Source organism: Panicum virgatum, chromosome 3K (genome assembly GCF_016808335.1).
Source record: "Panicum virgatum strain AP13 chromosome 3K, P.virgatum_v5, whole genome shotgun sequence".
NCBI classification, from domain to species: Eukaryota; Viridiplantae; Streptophyta; class Magnoliopsida; order Poales; family Poaceae; genus Panicum; species Panicum virgatum.
In genome coordinates this window covers 63,364,880-63,380,474 of record NC_053138.1, presented here as the reverse complement: position 1 = coordinate 63,380,474, position 15,595 = coordinate 63,364,880, and the positions used below count along the sequence as shown (strand labels likewise).

Below are 15,595 nucleotides of genomic sequence, written 5' to 3'. Positions count from 1 at the left end.
CCCTTAAATCTAATCTAAACTATATAGTTATAATAAAATATTAAAGTGCACCAATATAAAATTATAAATTACTATTTCTATCATTGTTAATACTAGCAAAGTGTACGTGCGGCACGCACGTATTTAACAAAGATATTAAATATATACATATATTTTATATTTATAGAACACACATTACAGTACTAAACTTCCTATTCTTTGCTTTTGAAATGATGCAATTTTGAATTTTAGATAATAATAAATCACTTATAGTTGCATTATCTAAAAGTAATACCGAACCCATTGGATGTGAGCCATGAAACACGTGTAAATAACTATTTTAGAAATAAAAATTTAATTTGTTTAAATTTTGCAATCCACCACGAATATATGATCCAAATATTTAAATTTTTGTAAATTCTCTCAATTTTTGAGGTTTTTTTTGTAGAACCATCAAGACAGAAAATACAAAAATTAATCATCAGTTTTTGTGAGGATCTTTTTGCAAAAGCTTGTAGCAATGTCGAGCTTGTCGAAATCCCCAACCTGACGCTCACTCTTGGGGTGAAATTCATCATCCAACGTATTGAATCTCAACTCAATCACTTGCAATCAAAGCTCCATTGATGTTTTGGTCTTGCGAATCCATTTGAGTACTTAAAATCTCAAATCCATGGAGGGACGAGCCAAATCGAGCCTGGCAATCCCCTTCATACTGCACGTAAAGAAACTTTTCAGGATCAAAAGTAAATGTACATCCTGGACATGCATAAACTCCATTGCAAGACCAGAATCTACTTTCTTCAGAAATTGAGTGGAGCTTCAAGATGAAGTGATAAAGGCAGCATTTGCCCATTTTGTAGTGTGAGAAGTTCTGCATGCTACTTTTATATTACTTGGGAATAATCAATATCAGCTGAACTTTGTTTCGATCTCAATTGTACATGAAAGCCAACAGGGCCAATGAATATATACCCATGGAGTACAATCCGTAAACCAGTAAAGTGGAACTGCTAAAAGCATTACTGGAATTAAACTTAACTATGTGCACAGTTATTGCATATATTCTCCCAGCCTCTAAACCAGGGGCACATGGATGGGATGATCTTGCTGTAGTGTCAAGAGGTCCTTAGCTTCCGGTTTCTTCTGAGAAAATAAACAAATCATGATTTAACACCCGTTAAATGGAAAAATTAATGGACTACCTTCTGTGATTTACGCTGCATTTACCATACCTTGCAGATTAACGACAAGCTAGATTGAGCTATGATGCTTTAATTGTGTGGCCAAAACAGTACAAACAAAATCCTGTTGGATGGCAAAAATTATCATCGGGGTGTAAGATGATCGTTGTCGGCATTTCATCAAGCATGTCGTGAGCATGCCTGCGGCATAGATCCATGGTGCAGGCGGCGGCAGGGATAGAATGGACTGAAGACAGCTAGCTGCAACTTACCCACGGATTGGCGTCTCCACCAAAAGTCATTCCAATGAAGAGGAGGACAAACATTGCTTCACCCGAGGCATATCAAGGCTATTCTGGTGGTTCCCGAATGCACAAAGAAGCAGGCTTCTATTCCTACGTCTGAGCAGCAGGGCAAGCCTCGTAGCTGCCCAAGCCGCCCTCGCCATCCAAAAGCAAATCATGCCGGCAGCCGTCGCTCCTCGTTCTGACCCTGAAGCCGAGTCCTGTCTCTCCACCGAGATGACACCGCAGTCGAGTAAGCTGCCGCCTAGGCCACCCTCCTCCGAACACACCACGCCATTGACCAGCGAGGCCTGCGGCACTGCTCTGCATGTGGCCCATGGTTGCTACTATTACCACCAGGTCTCGCAATGCGGATGGTGATGGGAGGTGCTGCCTGGTCCACTGATCTGTGGTGTGAGAGGTGAGCGCTGCACGAGCTCTCCTTGAGGATGCCGCCGCGTTCACCGGAGCGGCGATCTCTGCCCATGAAAGTTGGTGAAGCCGGCCGTGACTGCAGCTACCATCGAGGCGATTTGGATGGGAAGGAGAGCAGGACAAAGAGAGGGAGGACCAGCCCGCTCGCACACGACACCTCTGTTGCTTCTCTTCAGCGCGCGCTAGTGGCTCCGCATGCTCACGCTTTGCCAAGGAATGGTCCGTGGATGGGGAGGGCGGCCGGCGGTGCGATGTGGATTGGCGGCGAAGGGGATCAGATCGGCGACCAAATTTCACGGGGAAAGCTTGCTTGATGGGGGCGGGATTGAACGTGACCGCGGGTAAACAGGCGGGTAAGGGGAGGCTGCGGTGAAAAAATAAATGAGTTTTGGGTAGAAATATCCCCTAACATACTGATTTTATGGGTCTCCACCTTCTCCCACCTCTCTTCGCCCTGACACAAGGGTCCGGCGTAAGGGGTACGGTGGGCTCAACTTGGGTGAAAAAAGTTTTCAATTGTTTTCGATCTTTATAGTATAGATATTATTTATATTATTATAAATATACTGGATGGTGTGAAGAAAGTAGATGGTGAATTTGTACCTAAGAGAAAATACTATCCACGATATTGTCACCATGTATTTATGTATGATGGAAGAGATAAGAAATACCAATTCACAAATAAATGATCCAACTAAATATATAACAAACATATATGAAAGTGTGATGCAAAATGAAATCTATATTAGATAATGATAAATATGTATTTCAGAGCATGTGTTAGAATATTTAATAGATGTAAAAGGGCGTGAGATAGATAATTATAATTATTAGCTATAAACTTTATTTTTATATTAATTTTAATTAGGCCGTGCTGGAGCACAGGTTGATAAGCTAATTATGCCCAAATTCAATTCAACATTTCTGAAAAAATAGTTCAACATTTGAAAACAATATATTCAATTTTTTTTTGAAATACACACATCAGCATGTTGAAAATGCTACATTCAACATTTTTTACAAACTATTTTAACATTTAAAGGAAATAGATTCAACATTTATTAAAGGGAACATATCAGGTGCAAATCAACCTCTCCGTGTAAACCGTGCAAACTTCAATCTGGGCCACCGGATCAACATCCAAATGTTAGCCAAGCAAATTGAGCAACCCAGCCGAGACAACATTTTCTTGGCCCCGATCAAATTCTGGAATCAACCATGCACTAGAAAGGTAGCTTGTTGCTATGAAAATCTCCTCGGTAAATTATGTGTAGAGCAGGGAGTTTCAGGCTTCACTTGCATCATCATGGCTGCCCCTGATTAATAATTGTAAAATGTACCGTGCCAATTCAGTTCAGAATATATATACGTTGTCATTTCAATTTTGTAAAATCAGCATTTCACGTGTCTTGTGGATTGTAGAATTAATTTGAACTGTGACTTAAGTACATCAGATATTCAAATATATTCATATCTCCGATTGTGTACTGAATAGTAGGTGGGAAAAATAGTTATGTACACATGAAAGCTGGAATTACTGAACTTGGACTTTGTGAAATTAAACTGTCAGAGTAATTCAGCAAAAAGAAAAACCCTAAAAGAATGCCCACATTGCATCAGACATGGAAGGGCATAATATACCCATCATCCCCTCCACAAACCAAGTGACCATCACCAAATCAGCTGCATAATAGATACGAGCAAATTAGATCCTAGAAATTAGATTTTAGCACATGCAGAGATGCTGAAAAGTTGGAAAACAGTGGGAATATAAGGGCATTTCAGTTATGAAACAAAAATAAGGGTAGAATCCAAAGTGCTACTCTTTTGACTAGCATATTTGTATTGCATCCATACATAAATGGGCAGTATATATAGCAAACAAACCTATTCTGTCATCCCAAACTTGGGACTTCATAAACTGATATATAAGTACCCTTGGGAGAACTGTAATGTATTCATTTGTGCCTTTTACTATACATAAGCTTGCATCTAGGCAATGTTTTGAAAGTCGACGAGCGAGGGGGTTCCGCCTCGCCTATGGGGGGTAGGCGGACCCCTAGGCGGGCTGAGGTCGCCGGCGAGGGAGGAGCAGGCGGCGGCCATGGCGAAGGAGGCGGAGAAGCAGGGACGGGGGCGGCGGAGAGTGCGAGCGGCACTGAGGAGGCGGAGATGGGGGTGGCGGACGGCGCGGAGGAGCCGGGACGGCGGCGGCGGACGGCGCGGAGGACGTGGGGACAAGGGCGGCGACGCGACGAAGCATCGAAGACACAGGGACGCGAAGGCGAACGGATAGGGTTGGGGATGAGGTTAGGATATGGGCTTGGGCTGTTTTATGGGCCTTTCTATAGAACTTTTGGCCCACATGTGTAATGAAGTCCACTTATTTCCTGTTTTCTTTTTCTTTTTTATACATATACAATTGTATATACTAACGCCTAGGAAAACGCCTAGGCGTGATTAATCCTGACTAGTCGCTAGGCTAAGGGTCATCGCCTAGATTTCGCCTAGATTTCGCCTAGCAAAACTTTGCATCTAGGCAGCGTAGCTCATAACTTATATAACTTACGGTTGTATCATACTTATCTAGTTGGATCTTCTTTTGTGAGCAAAATTAATTAATATACGGTTGTATGAAACATTGACAGGTTCAAAGTTAAAGCACACACAAGTACTAGTTATGACAGGATTAATCAAGACTTAGAAATAATGTATACCAAACTATGATAAAACTGGTATAAATAAACAGATCTCCTTTTTTCATCACTGACAAGTAGTCGACCAGCCATTTGAATCTACCACTGATAGTTAAGTTACTCGGACAGTTCTCAAATCAATAGACCACCGATTTCTTTCCCAGTCAATGGGAGTGCAATTCCTCTCATTTCAGAATGAAAGGATTAGGTGGTGACTCTAATGTATTCACTGTGTTCATGCCATAGTAGGTAGGGGTGGTAATGGATCGTGGTCTTATGCCTCCTTCACAATCCAACTTGGCCCTAATTAATTTTAGCTCAAAAACATATATTATTTGGCCCGGCCCTTATTGAGCCCTTTAGTAGGTAGGGGTTAGTATAAATTATTGAGCTTACCCCCCCCCCCCCAAATAGTAGGTCCATCCAACAAGTGAAATTGCCTAGTCCAATTCATGCACCTAACTAGAAAGGTTGAAGTTAGGCATTAGTTCAATGGTAGATCATGGCAGCATGAGTCATGACAACTTGTAGGGAAATTGCAAGTAATGGAATATAACACAGACCCTTATTTTTGTAGTTCAACCCAGATCCATTGCCCTTGAATTATGTATAAAACCTGAAGGTCACAAGACCTGTTGAGGTAGTGAATGGCCTTTACACCCCATTAACCCATCCAACAACCATAGCAGCTAAGGTAACTGAAATACCCAAGTCCAAAGTCCACCTCATGAATTTGAGATTTCTTAAGTACCTCTTGAATTTCCTAACAAAAGAAGAACAAAGATGCCATGTAAATCAGCAACATTTTGTGTTAAGTGAACCAAAGGAAAATAAAATGACTGCCTCTACCTTGTTTCTTCCACTTGTTTCTTGGCATCTTCAAGTACAGCTCGAGTATATTCCTCTCTCCAAGATGAGAACTTCCGTGTTGCATTGCCATGCTGTCAAACATACATTCAATTAAAAAAGGATAAGAAAGTGAGCGGAGATGGTAAGATCTGTTCTGGTGAACAACAAAACTAATCCAGACTTGTGTGATGTGATTTTCTATCCTCACAATTTTGGACAGAATGGATGAACAAACACACAGATCGGAAAGGCTACTGAGATTTAGTCTAGCCAGGCAGGTCATAGTTTGCACATGTTTCTACAAATTGCTGAAGACCTGCTGAAAATAGGGCTGAATCACTGAATTTAATCGCTATAGCTTCCTCACTAACACTAGTGTCCGTACAAATTTTCTATACATAACACACAAGAAGAGCATTCAGGCAGGCTAGGTTTGGCATTGTTGTGACACCACAAGAATATAATTGCGGAGATGATTACGTGGCATTGTTTTGTCGACATACTCCCTTTTTCAAAAGGGAAAATTCGATTCATGCCACCACAACTCCGTGAAATTGGGTGTCATATTGAAAATCATGCCACTCAATGGCATGATTTTCAACATGAGATCCAATTTCAAGAAATTGGAGTGGCATGGATCCAACTGACCCTTTTCAAAAGAGCAGAATGTCAAAATATCATAGGAAATTGAAGTAAATGGCAACACATGGAACAATAGTAGCCAGGGCTGGAAAAACCATTACTAGTTGCCAGAGCTGGGGAAACCCATCTGTAACCATTACTCTGAGAAGCGAGCATCCAGTTTCACCATAGCAAACTGATTTGAAGACCAACTCTTTTCATGAGGCTGAGGACATCACTAGCTGTGTGGTGCGCGCCTATCTAGCAGGCAGGGCCTCGGAAAAAACATTACCAGTACTAGCAGCACATGAAACGACGGGTGCCATCTAGGATATATCTAAGGCCCAAATTTGGGGAAAGTCGGCTTTGGTTGATGAATTGGCCAAATCCAGATCGCCAGATACAGCGAGCATCTTGTCAGGGGAAAAGGAGGACGGGAGATGCGTCAATTGCGGCGCTAAAACTAGTCGGAATAGCGACTGTTTTTCCTAGAAGGAGAAGGGGTGCACGACGAACCTGACTCTGGATTGTGTCGACGAACCGAGGGTACGCCGGCGGAGGCATACCGGGGGCCAGCCGCCGGCGGAGAGCGGAGGCCGCAGGGGTCCACATCCTCGTCGCCATAAGCGGAGAAGAAGGCGCGGCTAGGGTTTGGGATTGGGAGGGAGTTTGGGAATCGCGGATCGGCGGCTAGGCTATTGCGGCCTTGCTTAATAATTAGGGTTTTTTTATTACTGTCATTACAATTTTGCGACTTTGGAAGAATATCATTACTTATGAAACTTGCCATTACAATTCTTCGCTTCTTTGAACCGTGCCATTTTATACGTCTTTGATGCCCTTGAACCCACACGCAGACCTACGTATTTTCGTATGGCCCAAAATACCCCTGCTGCTTCTCTCCCTTCCACTCACTGACGTGTGAAGCCCACACGTCAGCTTCTTCTTCAACCTCCTTCCTCCTCTCCACCACGCGCTGCCTCACGGAGCTCCATCCTCGCCTCCAACCGCGGCACGCCTCATGGAGCTCCACGTCGGGCCCCTCGTCACGGCCGGGACAGCGATGCAGCTCGCCGCCGCCTCCAGCCTGCTCCGCGTCGACCAGAGCGTCCGCGCGGACCGCGAGCTCGCGGCTGCCGTGCGCAAGGTGCTCGCCAAGGCCATCGCGCGCGTCCTGCTAGGGCGTACGGGCCCGTCGGCGCGCTGAGCGGCGCGCTCATCGTCCTCCAGCTCCTCTTCGCCACCGCCGTCGTCGTCGTCCTCCGCCTGGATCTGGCGAGGGAGAGGAGGGCCGGCGGTGCCGGGATCCGGCCGCCAGGATCCATCGGCGTTGCAGAGAGGCCGACCGCCGCAACAGCTCCTAGCCCCGACCGCCGCTGCCGCAGCTTGCCCCCCCCCCCCCCCCCGCCGCCGCCGCCCGCAACGCAGGGGAGGCGGTGGGGCTGCGGGAGGAGGGGAGGGTGCGGCGGCGGCGGCGGGGGAGGGGGCCCTCCCGGCGGGGAGCAGGCCGACGGCGGCAGGTGGGGCGGAGGTGGGCAGCGCGTGGTGGAGAGGAGGAGGTTGAAGAAGAAGCTGACGTGTGGGCCCCACACGTCAGTGAGTGGAAGGGAGAGAAGCAGCAGGGGTATTTTGGGCCATACGAAAATACGCAGGTCTGCGTGTGGGTCCAAGGGCATCAAAGACGTATAAAATGGCACGGTTCAAAGAAGTGAAGAATTGTAATGGCAAGTTTTCTAATAACGTGAATAGTAATGTCATTCTTCCAAAGTCGCAAAATTGTAATTGCAGGAATAAAAAAACCCTAATTATTTTACTTTAAAAGTTTTTGAAGCATAAACCCTAAAGCATACGGACAGACATTTGAAATATTAAATGACTAATAATAAAACAAATTACAAATTTCACATTTAAACTATGAGACGAATTTATTAAATCTAATTAATTGGTCATTAGCAAATAGCATCACATTGTAAAATCATAGTGCAAATTAGGCTCAAAAGGTTCATCTCGCAATTCGCACGCGAACTGTGCAATTAGTTGTTTATTTTGTTCACATTTAATACTCCATGCATTCATACATGTGTCTAAATATTTGATGTGATATTTTTTGGACAAATTTTTTTTGAATCGGCATTTTCATACCTTTGTTTTTTTTGAAAAAAAAGTCTAAATTACTCCCCTCAACTATAGCCAAAGTCTGGATAACTTTCTAAAATATCGTTTGGTTTATTTACCCCAAACTATGTCCTTTGGTTCAAACTACCTCCTAATAAAATTTTTCTTTTTCATTTCTCCATGCATATGTGGAGTTTTAAGTTGAAATTTTATAAGATAATAGTACACACCATAACATATGTTAGAAAAATACATCATAATTTTTTATCATTATTTCGATAGGTTAGGATATTTAATAATAAATTAATCATTGGAGTTCAATTATATAAAAAAACTAATGGAAAAAATATAAAAAATTCTAAATATTTGTTATGATGTTCACTGCTACCTGGCAAAATTTGAAATTAAAATTTAACTTGTATATGGAGTAACGAAAAAGATAAATTGTATTATATGATAAAATAAATTAAATGACATAATTTAGGGAGTAAATTGAACCAAGTTATAGTTTAAAGGATTATCCAAACTTTGGCTATAGTTGAGGGGAGTAAATTGAACTTTTTCCTTCGTTTTTCCTCAACGCTTACAGTTACAGCAACAACACATTCAGAGAGAAAACACAAGGAAAACGAGCAATAATAGCTCATACTTCATCTCTTATCCACCAACAACACATTTGAATTCGTATGCCAAGGATCTCGTTGGAATCATAGTTCTGTTGCATTTGCTGTGTTCTCTATCCCTGGGGCCAAGCTTGTCTGCTTGTGTCACTCTGTCAGCTGCACAACGCGCATGGAAAAACAAATGAAAATGTATCCGCAGTCACTATGGCAACTTTTAATCAGCATAAGCCGTTGGAAGATGAGCCACAGCGTCTAGCAGCAGCACCTTATGGTCGCTTTGTTCGCCAGCAGCGCCTCCCAAGTCCCAACAGCAGCTGTTCAACAGCAACACTCCGTTCCTTCCTTGGGCATCTTCTTGAACCCAAAGAAAAGGACCCAAGTAACAATAACAACACCACTGCATTGGGTTCTGAATGTTTATACAGCTGATTACCATGACAATCATCTAAACAAAAATAATACAATATGAAGGGAAAAGAAACTATAGTTCTAATCTGCTTTCAATACAATCATTTTTCCAACGAGAAAATTGTACCAATTGAACTTGTCACGTAAGCTAAGGGCTCCTCAACAAAAAAACAACAAAATTTTCCTATCACCAAAGCTCCTTTTCATCACCAAAACAACACATCTGCTTATGCTGAATAAATGCCAATCATCCACAATTCCTTAGTAAAAAGACCAAAACACCCATCCATGTCTGCAGGTTTGAACCTTACAACTAGGATTGGATTTATTGTGCCAAATTAAATATCCCCAGTCTTCTTCTGTAGAACCCTCACCTATCTCACTTATTTCCTAGATGAACTAAAAATCCCAAAGCTTTTAGGTGAGTTGGTATTACCAGGCTTACTAGTAGTACCAGCACCATCTGCCTTCCTCGGTTCAGATGAGGCAGGTTTTGGAGTACTACTAAAGATTCCAAAACTCTTGCTCGTTTGTTTAGGATCACCACCTGCTGGTTGCCTTTGGTTGTTGTTATTCAATGCAAACTGACCTCTGTTGTCATTTCTCGGATCTTGTGGTAATCCACCTTGGTTGAACCTTGGTAACGGTCGGTTATGCTGCTGTTCCAGAGGTCTCTGGCTGTCATAACGGCCTCCAGTTTCATTCCTTCTATCATCTTGCGGGGTTCTCCCTTGACTTAAACCTCGGTGGTTGTCTCCTCTCATCGGCTGTCTCCGAGCAGCGTACCTGTTCGTTTCACCAGCTCCCTGATCCTGTGTGTTGTTCTCTCGCTTTTCCATGTCAGGGTTCACACTGCCAAATCTGTGTTCAGATGCTTGTGGTCCCCACTGCGCAGGATTCATTCTGCTTTCCCCAGCATTGGCATTGTGCAATTTTACATGGTCGGCCCCTGGGTTGGGTTTCGACCAATTCAACTCCCTTTTAAATCCTCTATCCTGCCCGCCTTTTTGTGTGGGAGAATCTCTGTGGGCAGCTGTTTTGTCACCACGACCGGAGATGGCTTGATCAACATCTTTTTCTGAACCACATTCAACTGTCTCACCTTCGCTATCGTTACCAGCAACAGCCGATTCAGAGGCAGTACTACGGCTACCTTTTCCTGCATCTTCCATGGCTTTGCTGGCCTTCTTCCCGCCTTTCTTTGTAGCAAACTTCACATGCCTCACTATAACATAAGCATGTTTCGAGTCCAAGTGCGGACCACTTTCGACAATGCTGACGACTTGTATCTGTTAAATTGGTGGGATTTATTGAAACAGGTGAGCTTTTACTGACAACTGAATTGGACATTTTCTCATTTATCGAACTTCATAACAGGGGGGACAAGGGGTACAGTACTCACAAGTCCTAATAACCGAGATAGTGGTGCTCCTAAATCTTCTCCTTCATTACCTGATGGCATGGCCATGCACTGTCAAATAGGAACATCATTAAGATTTTCAGAGTTCGTATTTGAAAATTTAGGATAAATATATGCATATGACTATGAATAAAAATTGCAGACATGCAGAACAACACAGTTGAGGGTTTAGTTGGCTAAATCCTAAACATCCAGTCCAACTTGGAAATGGATACATACATGGTTATTCAGAGGCCATGGTAAACACATCACTCATGTCAGCCATATAAGGCCACCAATTGTACTCCATTGAGTAAGAGTCAATGTAGATTCTGTGCTTCATCACGCACGCGCGGGCGCGCGCACACAAAAAAGCAACTCAATCCAATCAAAAGATCAGACAAAAACTCCCATGGCTGAAATCTGCAAGACACTACAGATTATGCTATACTTGACAACAGATCCATGGAATCCCCCTCTTTATTCTCACAATTTACCTTCCTTGTGTTATGTGCATAAATCAGCTGGATCGCCCATCAAACATCATAAAACAACTTTTAACTACTAAAAACCAAAGGCTTTTTTTGGGTGCTCTTAGGGCCTATTTCTCTGTTATCAAAAGCCAATTATATGCATTACAGTGGAGAAAAACAAGAATAGCTGATTGAGAGATGTAAGATGTTAGAAACAACTAGACGCTCAACAGAACACAAAGGGTTCCCTTTGATTTCCCAGGATATAAGGTCCACAGCTCTGGTTTCAGAAGTTAATCATAAGAATCAAAGGGGAAAAGCAAACGATCGGCCATAATAAACATGATACAATCAACTACAAGTTCAACAGAACCCAACAGTTTTCCTTTGATATAAAGTCTATTGATCTGATACTAAACAGAAATTAATTAGGTTGTCACTTAGCATTTGCAGAACTGAAAAAGAAGACAAACTCACCTTCACCCTGTAGCCCCGCTCCATTAATCTGGTAATTGCATCTGCTTTCACCATCAAATCTTTTAGTTCCTGAACGAGAAGGTTAGTTCTTGTCAGTAAAGATGCATGCCACAAGGTTTCCATAATGATTAAATTTTCCACAGAAAAGTAGATCAAGTTCAACTAGGCATTGGGTGTAATTGTCCATATAGATCCAAATAAACAGAACATAAGCTTACAGCAGTCCAAACAAGCCTATACTCCAGTTATGTGGCATTATTAATAAAGTCTGCATGCCACACTATATGAAACCGATAAACTATTATGGCCAAGGTTATAGGCTGCAGTCACCTAAATAATAGAAGCAAAAAATTACTTACTGTTTTCCCCTTAAATCGCACTTCTTTGTTCTCCCCACCACGTAAGACAATAGCAGACTGCAAAAATCAGGCATAGATCCAAAGTTCACAACCAGATCCAAAGTACACTATGACGTAAGCTATGCAAAAATACAATTACTACGGTAGGAGATAATGTGGTTAACACTTTTGCATAGATCCAAGCTTAAATGTTTAATAATTAAGAGCCTCAATCTCGCAGAAGTTAAGAGATGGCAGACCTAAAAGAATACCAGGTAATTCTGGCCGTTTTCACATAATGACTAGGAAGGTACCTCACTTGTGCATATCCTATTGACATGGACACGTATGTGTACAGCGATCCATCTAAAAGATGCCACTGGTTGAAAGTACATTTCATGAAAATTCAGAATTTATCTGTGTATTGTAAAGATCTGATTAATACATTACAAGAGTGAGATCTACAAGAGAATAGCCAACTAACATGAGTTCACATTTGATAATAAAACCGTATTCATTGCACAACATGGATGCCCATGATTGAAAAATGAAAATACAGTTGTATTGATGCAGAGTTCTAATCTGTAACGCTGAAAAATAGATAGAAAATTCACTACAAGTTTAGAATACCTTGGTTTTCAAACGCTCTTTCTCCTTGGTTTCTTTCTTATATTTCTCTTTATGAAAATCCATGATTTTACATACAGGAGGGTCTGATTTTCTGTCTACCTGCACATGAAGTTAACAATGAGTACAAAAATAAGTAATTAAGTATTTAGAAGAAAAGGCCACATTTGATTTGTTTCTCCTCAGGGCTGACACCAACAGCACATTCAGAGAAAATATAAGGAAACGAGTAATCCTAGTACATACATCATCTCTTATCCATCACCCTAAAGCAAAGGAAGAAAAGAAAACCTTATGAAGACTAAATGGCATATCAAATAAGAATATTATTCAGAACAGAAAGCTTGTGAAACTTTACCCTCATCCGGTTATACACAGTATTATCATGGCATTTTTGCAAAAAAAGGGGAAAAATTCTTAATATAATGGCACCACATACTATGCAATGGCAGTATCATGGGTCATGGCATCATTAAAAAAAGAGCTTTATTTGATAAGCAATATCAATTGGATGCAGGAATCAGATCACAACAACAATGTCAGACTAGCATGGGATTTGGGTAGGGGGGAAAACGCGAGCAGCTGTGAAAATGCACACCTCAACCAAGTCCATGTCCATCCTGGCAGCTAGCTGCAGAGCTTCATGCCTGGGGACAACACTGTGGCCTTCATCTCTGACGAGCCTGACGAAGGGAGAGGTGATGGCGTTGTTGGTGCGGAGGCCCGTGGTGTCGTCGTCGTCGTCCTTGCCTCCCTTCCTGTTAACCTTCAAAGTTGAGACGGAACTGGATCATCACAAGGCAGTTGCCACGGAATTCCTCAGCAGAAGAAAAGAGGAGTCTCTAGTAGCTAGGTTACAAGGCAGGGGATGAAGGAAGGGGAAATGAATGGACCGCAGCAGCAGCAGCACGAGACCTTCCCCACCGAAGGGGGTAGAGTACGGGTACCTACCTGAGTACCAGGCGGCGAGGCGAAGTGCCGGCACTGTGGGGCGAGCGGGCGGCGGATGGGAGTCGGAGCGGGGGCGGCAAGGGCGAGAGGAGGAGGAGGAGGGAGGCAGTGGCGGCGGAGGTATGCAGCGGCAGAGCGGAGCGCGAGGGATCCGAGGCTGCGCCGGAGAGCCATATTATATTCCTCTCCCTCGCCTTGCTTGCTTGTATCGCCGGGAGGGCTGCCGGAGTTGGGGGCGGAGGCGGAGGCGGCTGGCTCTGTCCGCCTCTGCTCTCTCTTCATGAGATGGGCTGGGATGGGCTGGGCCCGCTACCTGTGCCAATTTTGGATCCGGCCCACACACCACAAAACTTCTTCCTTTTTTTTTTGGGCACCACAAAACTTCTTCCTTTATAAACCACACCACACCATGCATGAGTGCACTGGTCTGCTGGAAGCATCATCCATGGTGAGGCCATTGTCATTATTGGATATTTTATACAGTACATGAGTTCAATGGAGAAGAAAATACTCGCACGGATTATGACGCCCCATACAACATGATAGCGGAGCACAGGGTGATCTTTATCCAAAATCAGTCAGAATTAGTTCCAAAGAAATCAATTATGAGATATCATCAAATGCTTAGTAAGTGGAGTTGCTTTTAGACTACACAATTTTCCAAAGTTTGGACCACATACACCGCGAATCAAATTTAGGAGAAAGTGCAACATGGTTTCATATAATATATGCAAGGGCTCAACAAGTAGTTTAGTTGGTCACCTAAAAATTGCACACCTAAACTTTGGTGCACTATGCTATAGAGCCTTTAGCCACAGCTGCGTGCTTGCTGTGAGACCCAAACGCAACACAAAAATGATCTCATGACGTGAGATGGAGAGAGCAGCGCGGTAGTTTGGAAATGGCGTGGATAGAGGAGCGACCGAGCCATATCGAGTGCAGGAACCTGGCGTTGAGGCACACATGCATGACGACAAACAAATATTAGCAATTTAGCATGGGATTAATTAGATCAACAATTAGCACCTCTTCTCTTATACCATCAAGGCTACAGTAGTATCAGTTGGCGTCTGGAAAAAAATGCCAATATATATGTTAGATAAATTTGTATGATCTTCTGTTAACCGAGATATCATGAATAAGGTTATATAGTTTTTTTTTGTTACGTTGTAACCATAGATTAGATTGCAACAACCTCTTCAGGATATCCCAACAATGTGACGTTGACCCGAATTAAGAGGGCAACAACGACGATTACCCAAAACTTCGAGGGCCTCTGGTAAAGTAGGAATAAGATGAATGAACCTACAATAAAGGAAATAGAGCTTGCTTTTATAGGTTTGAGTTGGAGAAGGGACACAAAAAGGGTCGGTGGCCCTAGCGTCGTCGGCCTACTCCCGTCGTTGATGTTGCCTCCAATCATGACTGCGGCTGCCTGCCTGGTCGCCGTCATTGGCGCCCCGCCATTGGGGAGTCAGAAGTGGTGTCCATGTCTCTAGGGAGATGGTGCTGCACCAAGCGTCATCGCCGAGTCATCTTCCTCCCATCTGGTTTCTGGGCAAACGTCACGAGGCAGTTACAAAGCGTGCAACGCGATTAATAAAACAAAATGTTGCCTGTCGCGAGGCAGCAAACGCGCAGGTGTATGAGGGTGGGCTGCCCACACACACAACAAAAAAATATATAGACACAAGCGTATGAAAAACTTTATGACATTCTTTACCGACTTCAAACTCTCCTTACCATGGTTTTTTTGGCTTCCTCCAATGCCTCACAGTTCGATCGTAGTGCCCCCAACCACAAGTAGTTTAGACCAACTCATGTAACAATATAGCAGCATCCAAATGATGGGATCATATATATACTCGTAACTTGTAAGCACGCGATTGTTGCTGGAGGACATGCACGAAGAAGCATTCCTCATTCACTCATCATGTGTTTGCAGTTTCTTCACTCGAGAAGCATGGCAGACAGTGTGTCTCGTTGGCTTGTTGCAGAGGGGTGTGGCACCATGCCTGCTTTAGTTTTGTGGCTGATTACTACTCATAAGCAAGGATGCTATGTACATAAAACTGGGCTGGAGCGCGCGTAGCCATCTGCTAATCTGCATAAACAATGCTCGCGAAAACCATGACA

At 43.2% G+C, this 15,595-nt stretch overlaps 1 protein-coding gene and 1 long non-coding RNA gene across 2 annotated transcripts; both read right to left on the bottom strand.

Moving 5' to 3' along the window:
* Positions 1 to 370: 370 nt before the first annotated feature.
* Positions 371 to 2,369, bottom strand: LOC120700223. Its single transcript, XR_005685806.1, has 2 exons — positions 1,215 to 2,369; positions 371 to 1,125 (listed from the first exon to the last, which is right to left on the bottom strand). It is a non-coding gene; the product is annotated as an uncharacterized LOC120700223 (long non-coding RNA).
* Positions 2,370 to 9,166: 6,797 nt separating this feature from the next.
* LOC120700221 (translation initiation factor IF3-1, mitochondrial-like) lies at positions 9,167 to 13,763 on the bottom strand. The gene is made up of 7 exons (XM_039984441.1): positions 13,460 to 13,763; positions 13,107 to 13,274; positions 12,512 to 12,610; positions 11,903 to 11,959; positions 11,544 to 11,612; positions 10,597 to 10,665; positions 9,167 to 10,483 (listed from the first exon to the last, which is right to left on the bottom strand). Exons 1-7 carry the CDS (start codon positions 13,739 to 13,741, stop codon positions 9,578 to 9,580), a joined length of 1,650 nt encoding a protein of 549 aa, XP_039840375.1. The 5' UTR covers positions 13,742 to 13,763; the 3' UTR covers positions 9,167 to 9,577.
* Positions 13,764 to 15,595: the final 1,832 nt, after the last annotated feature.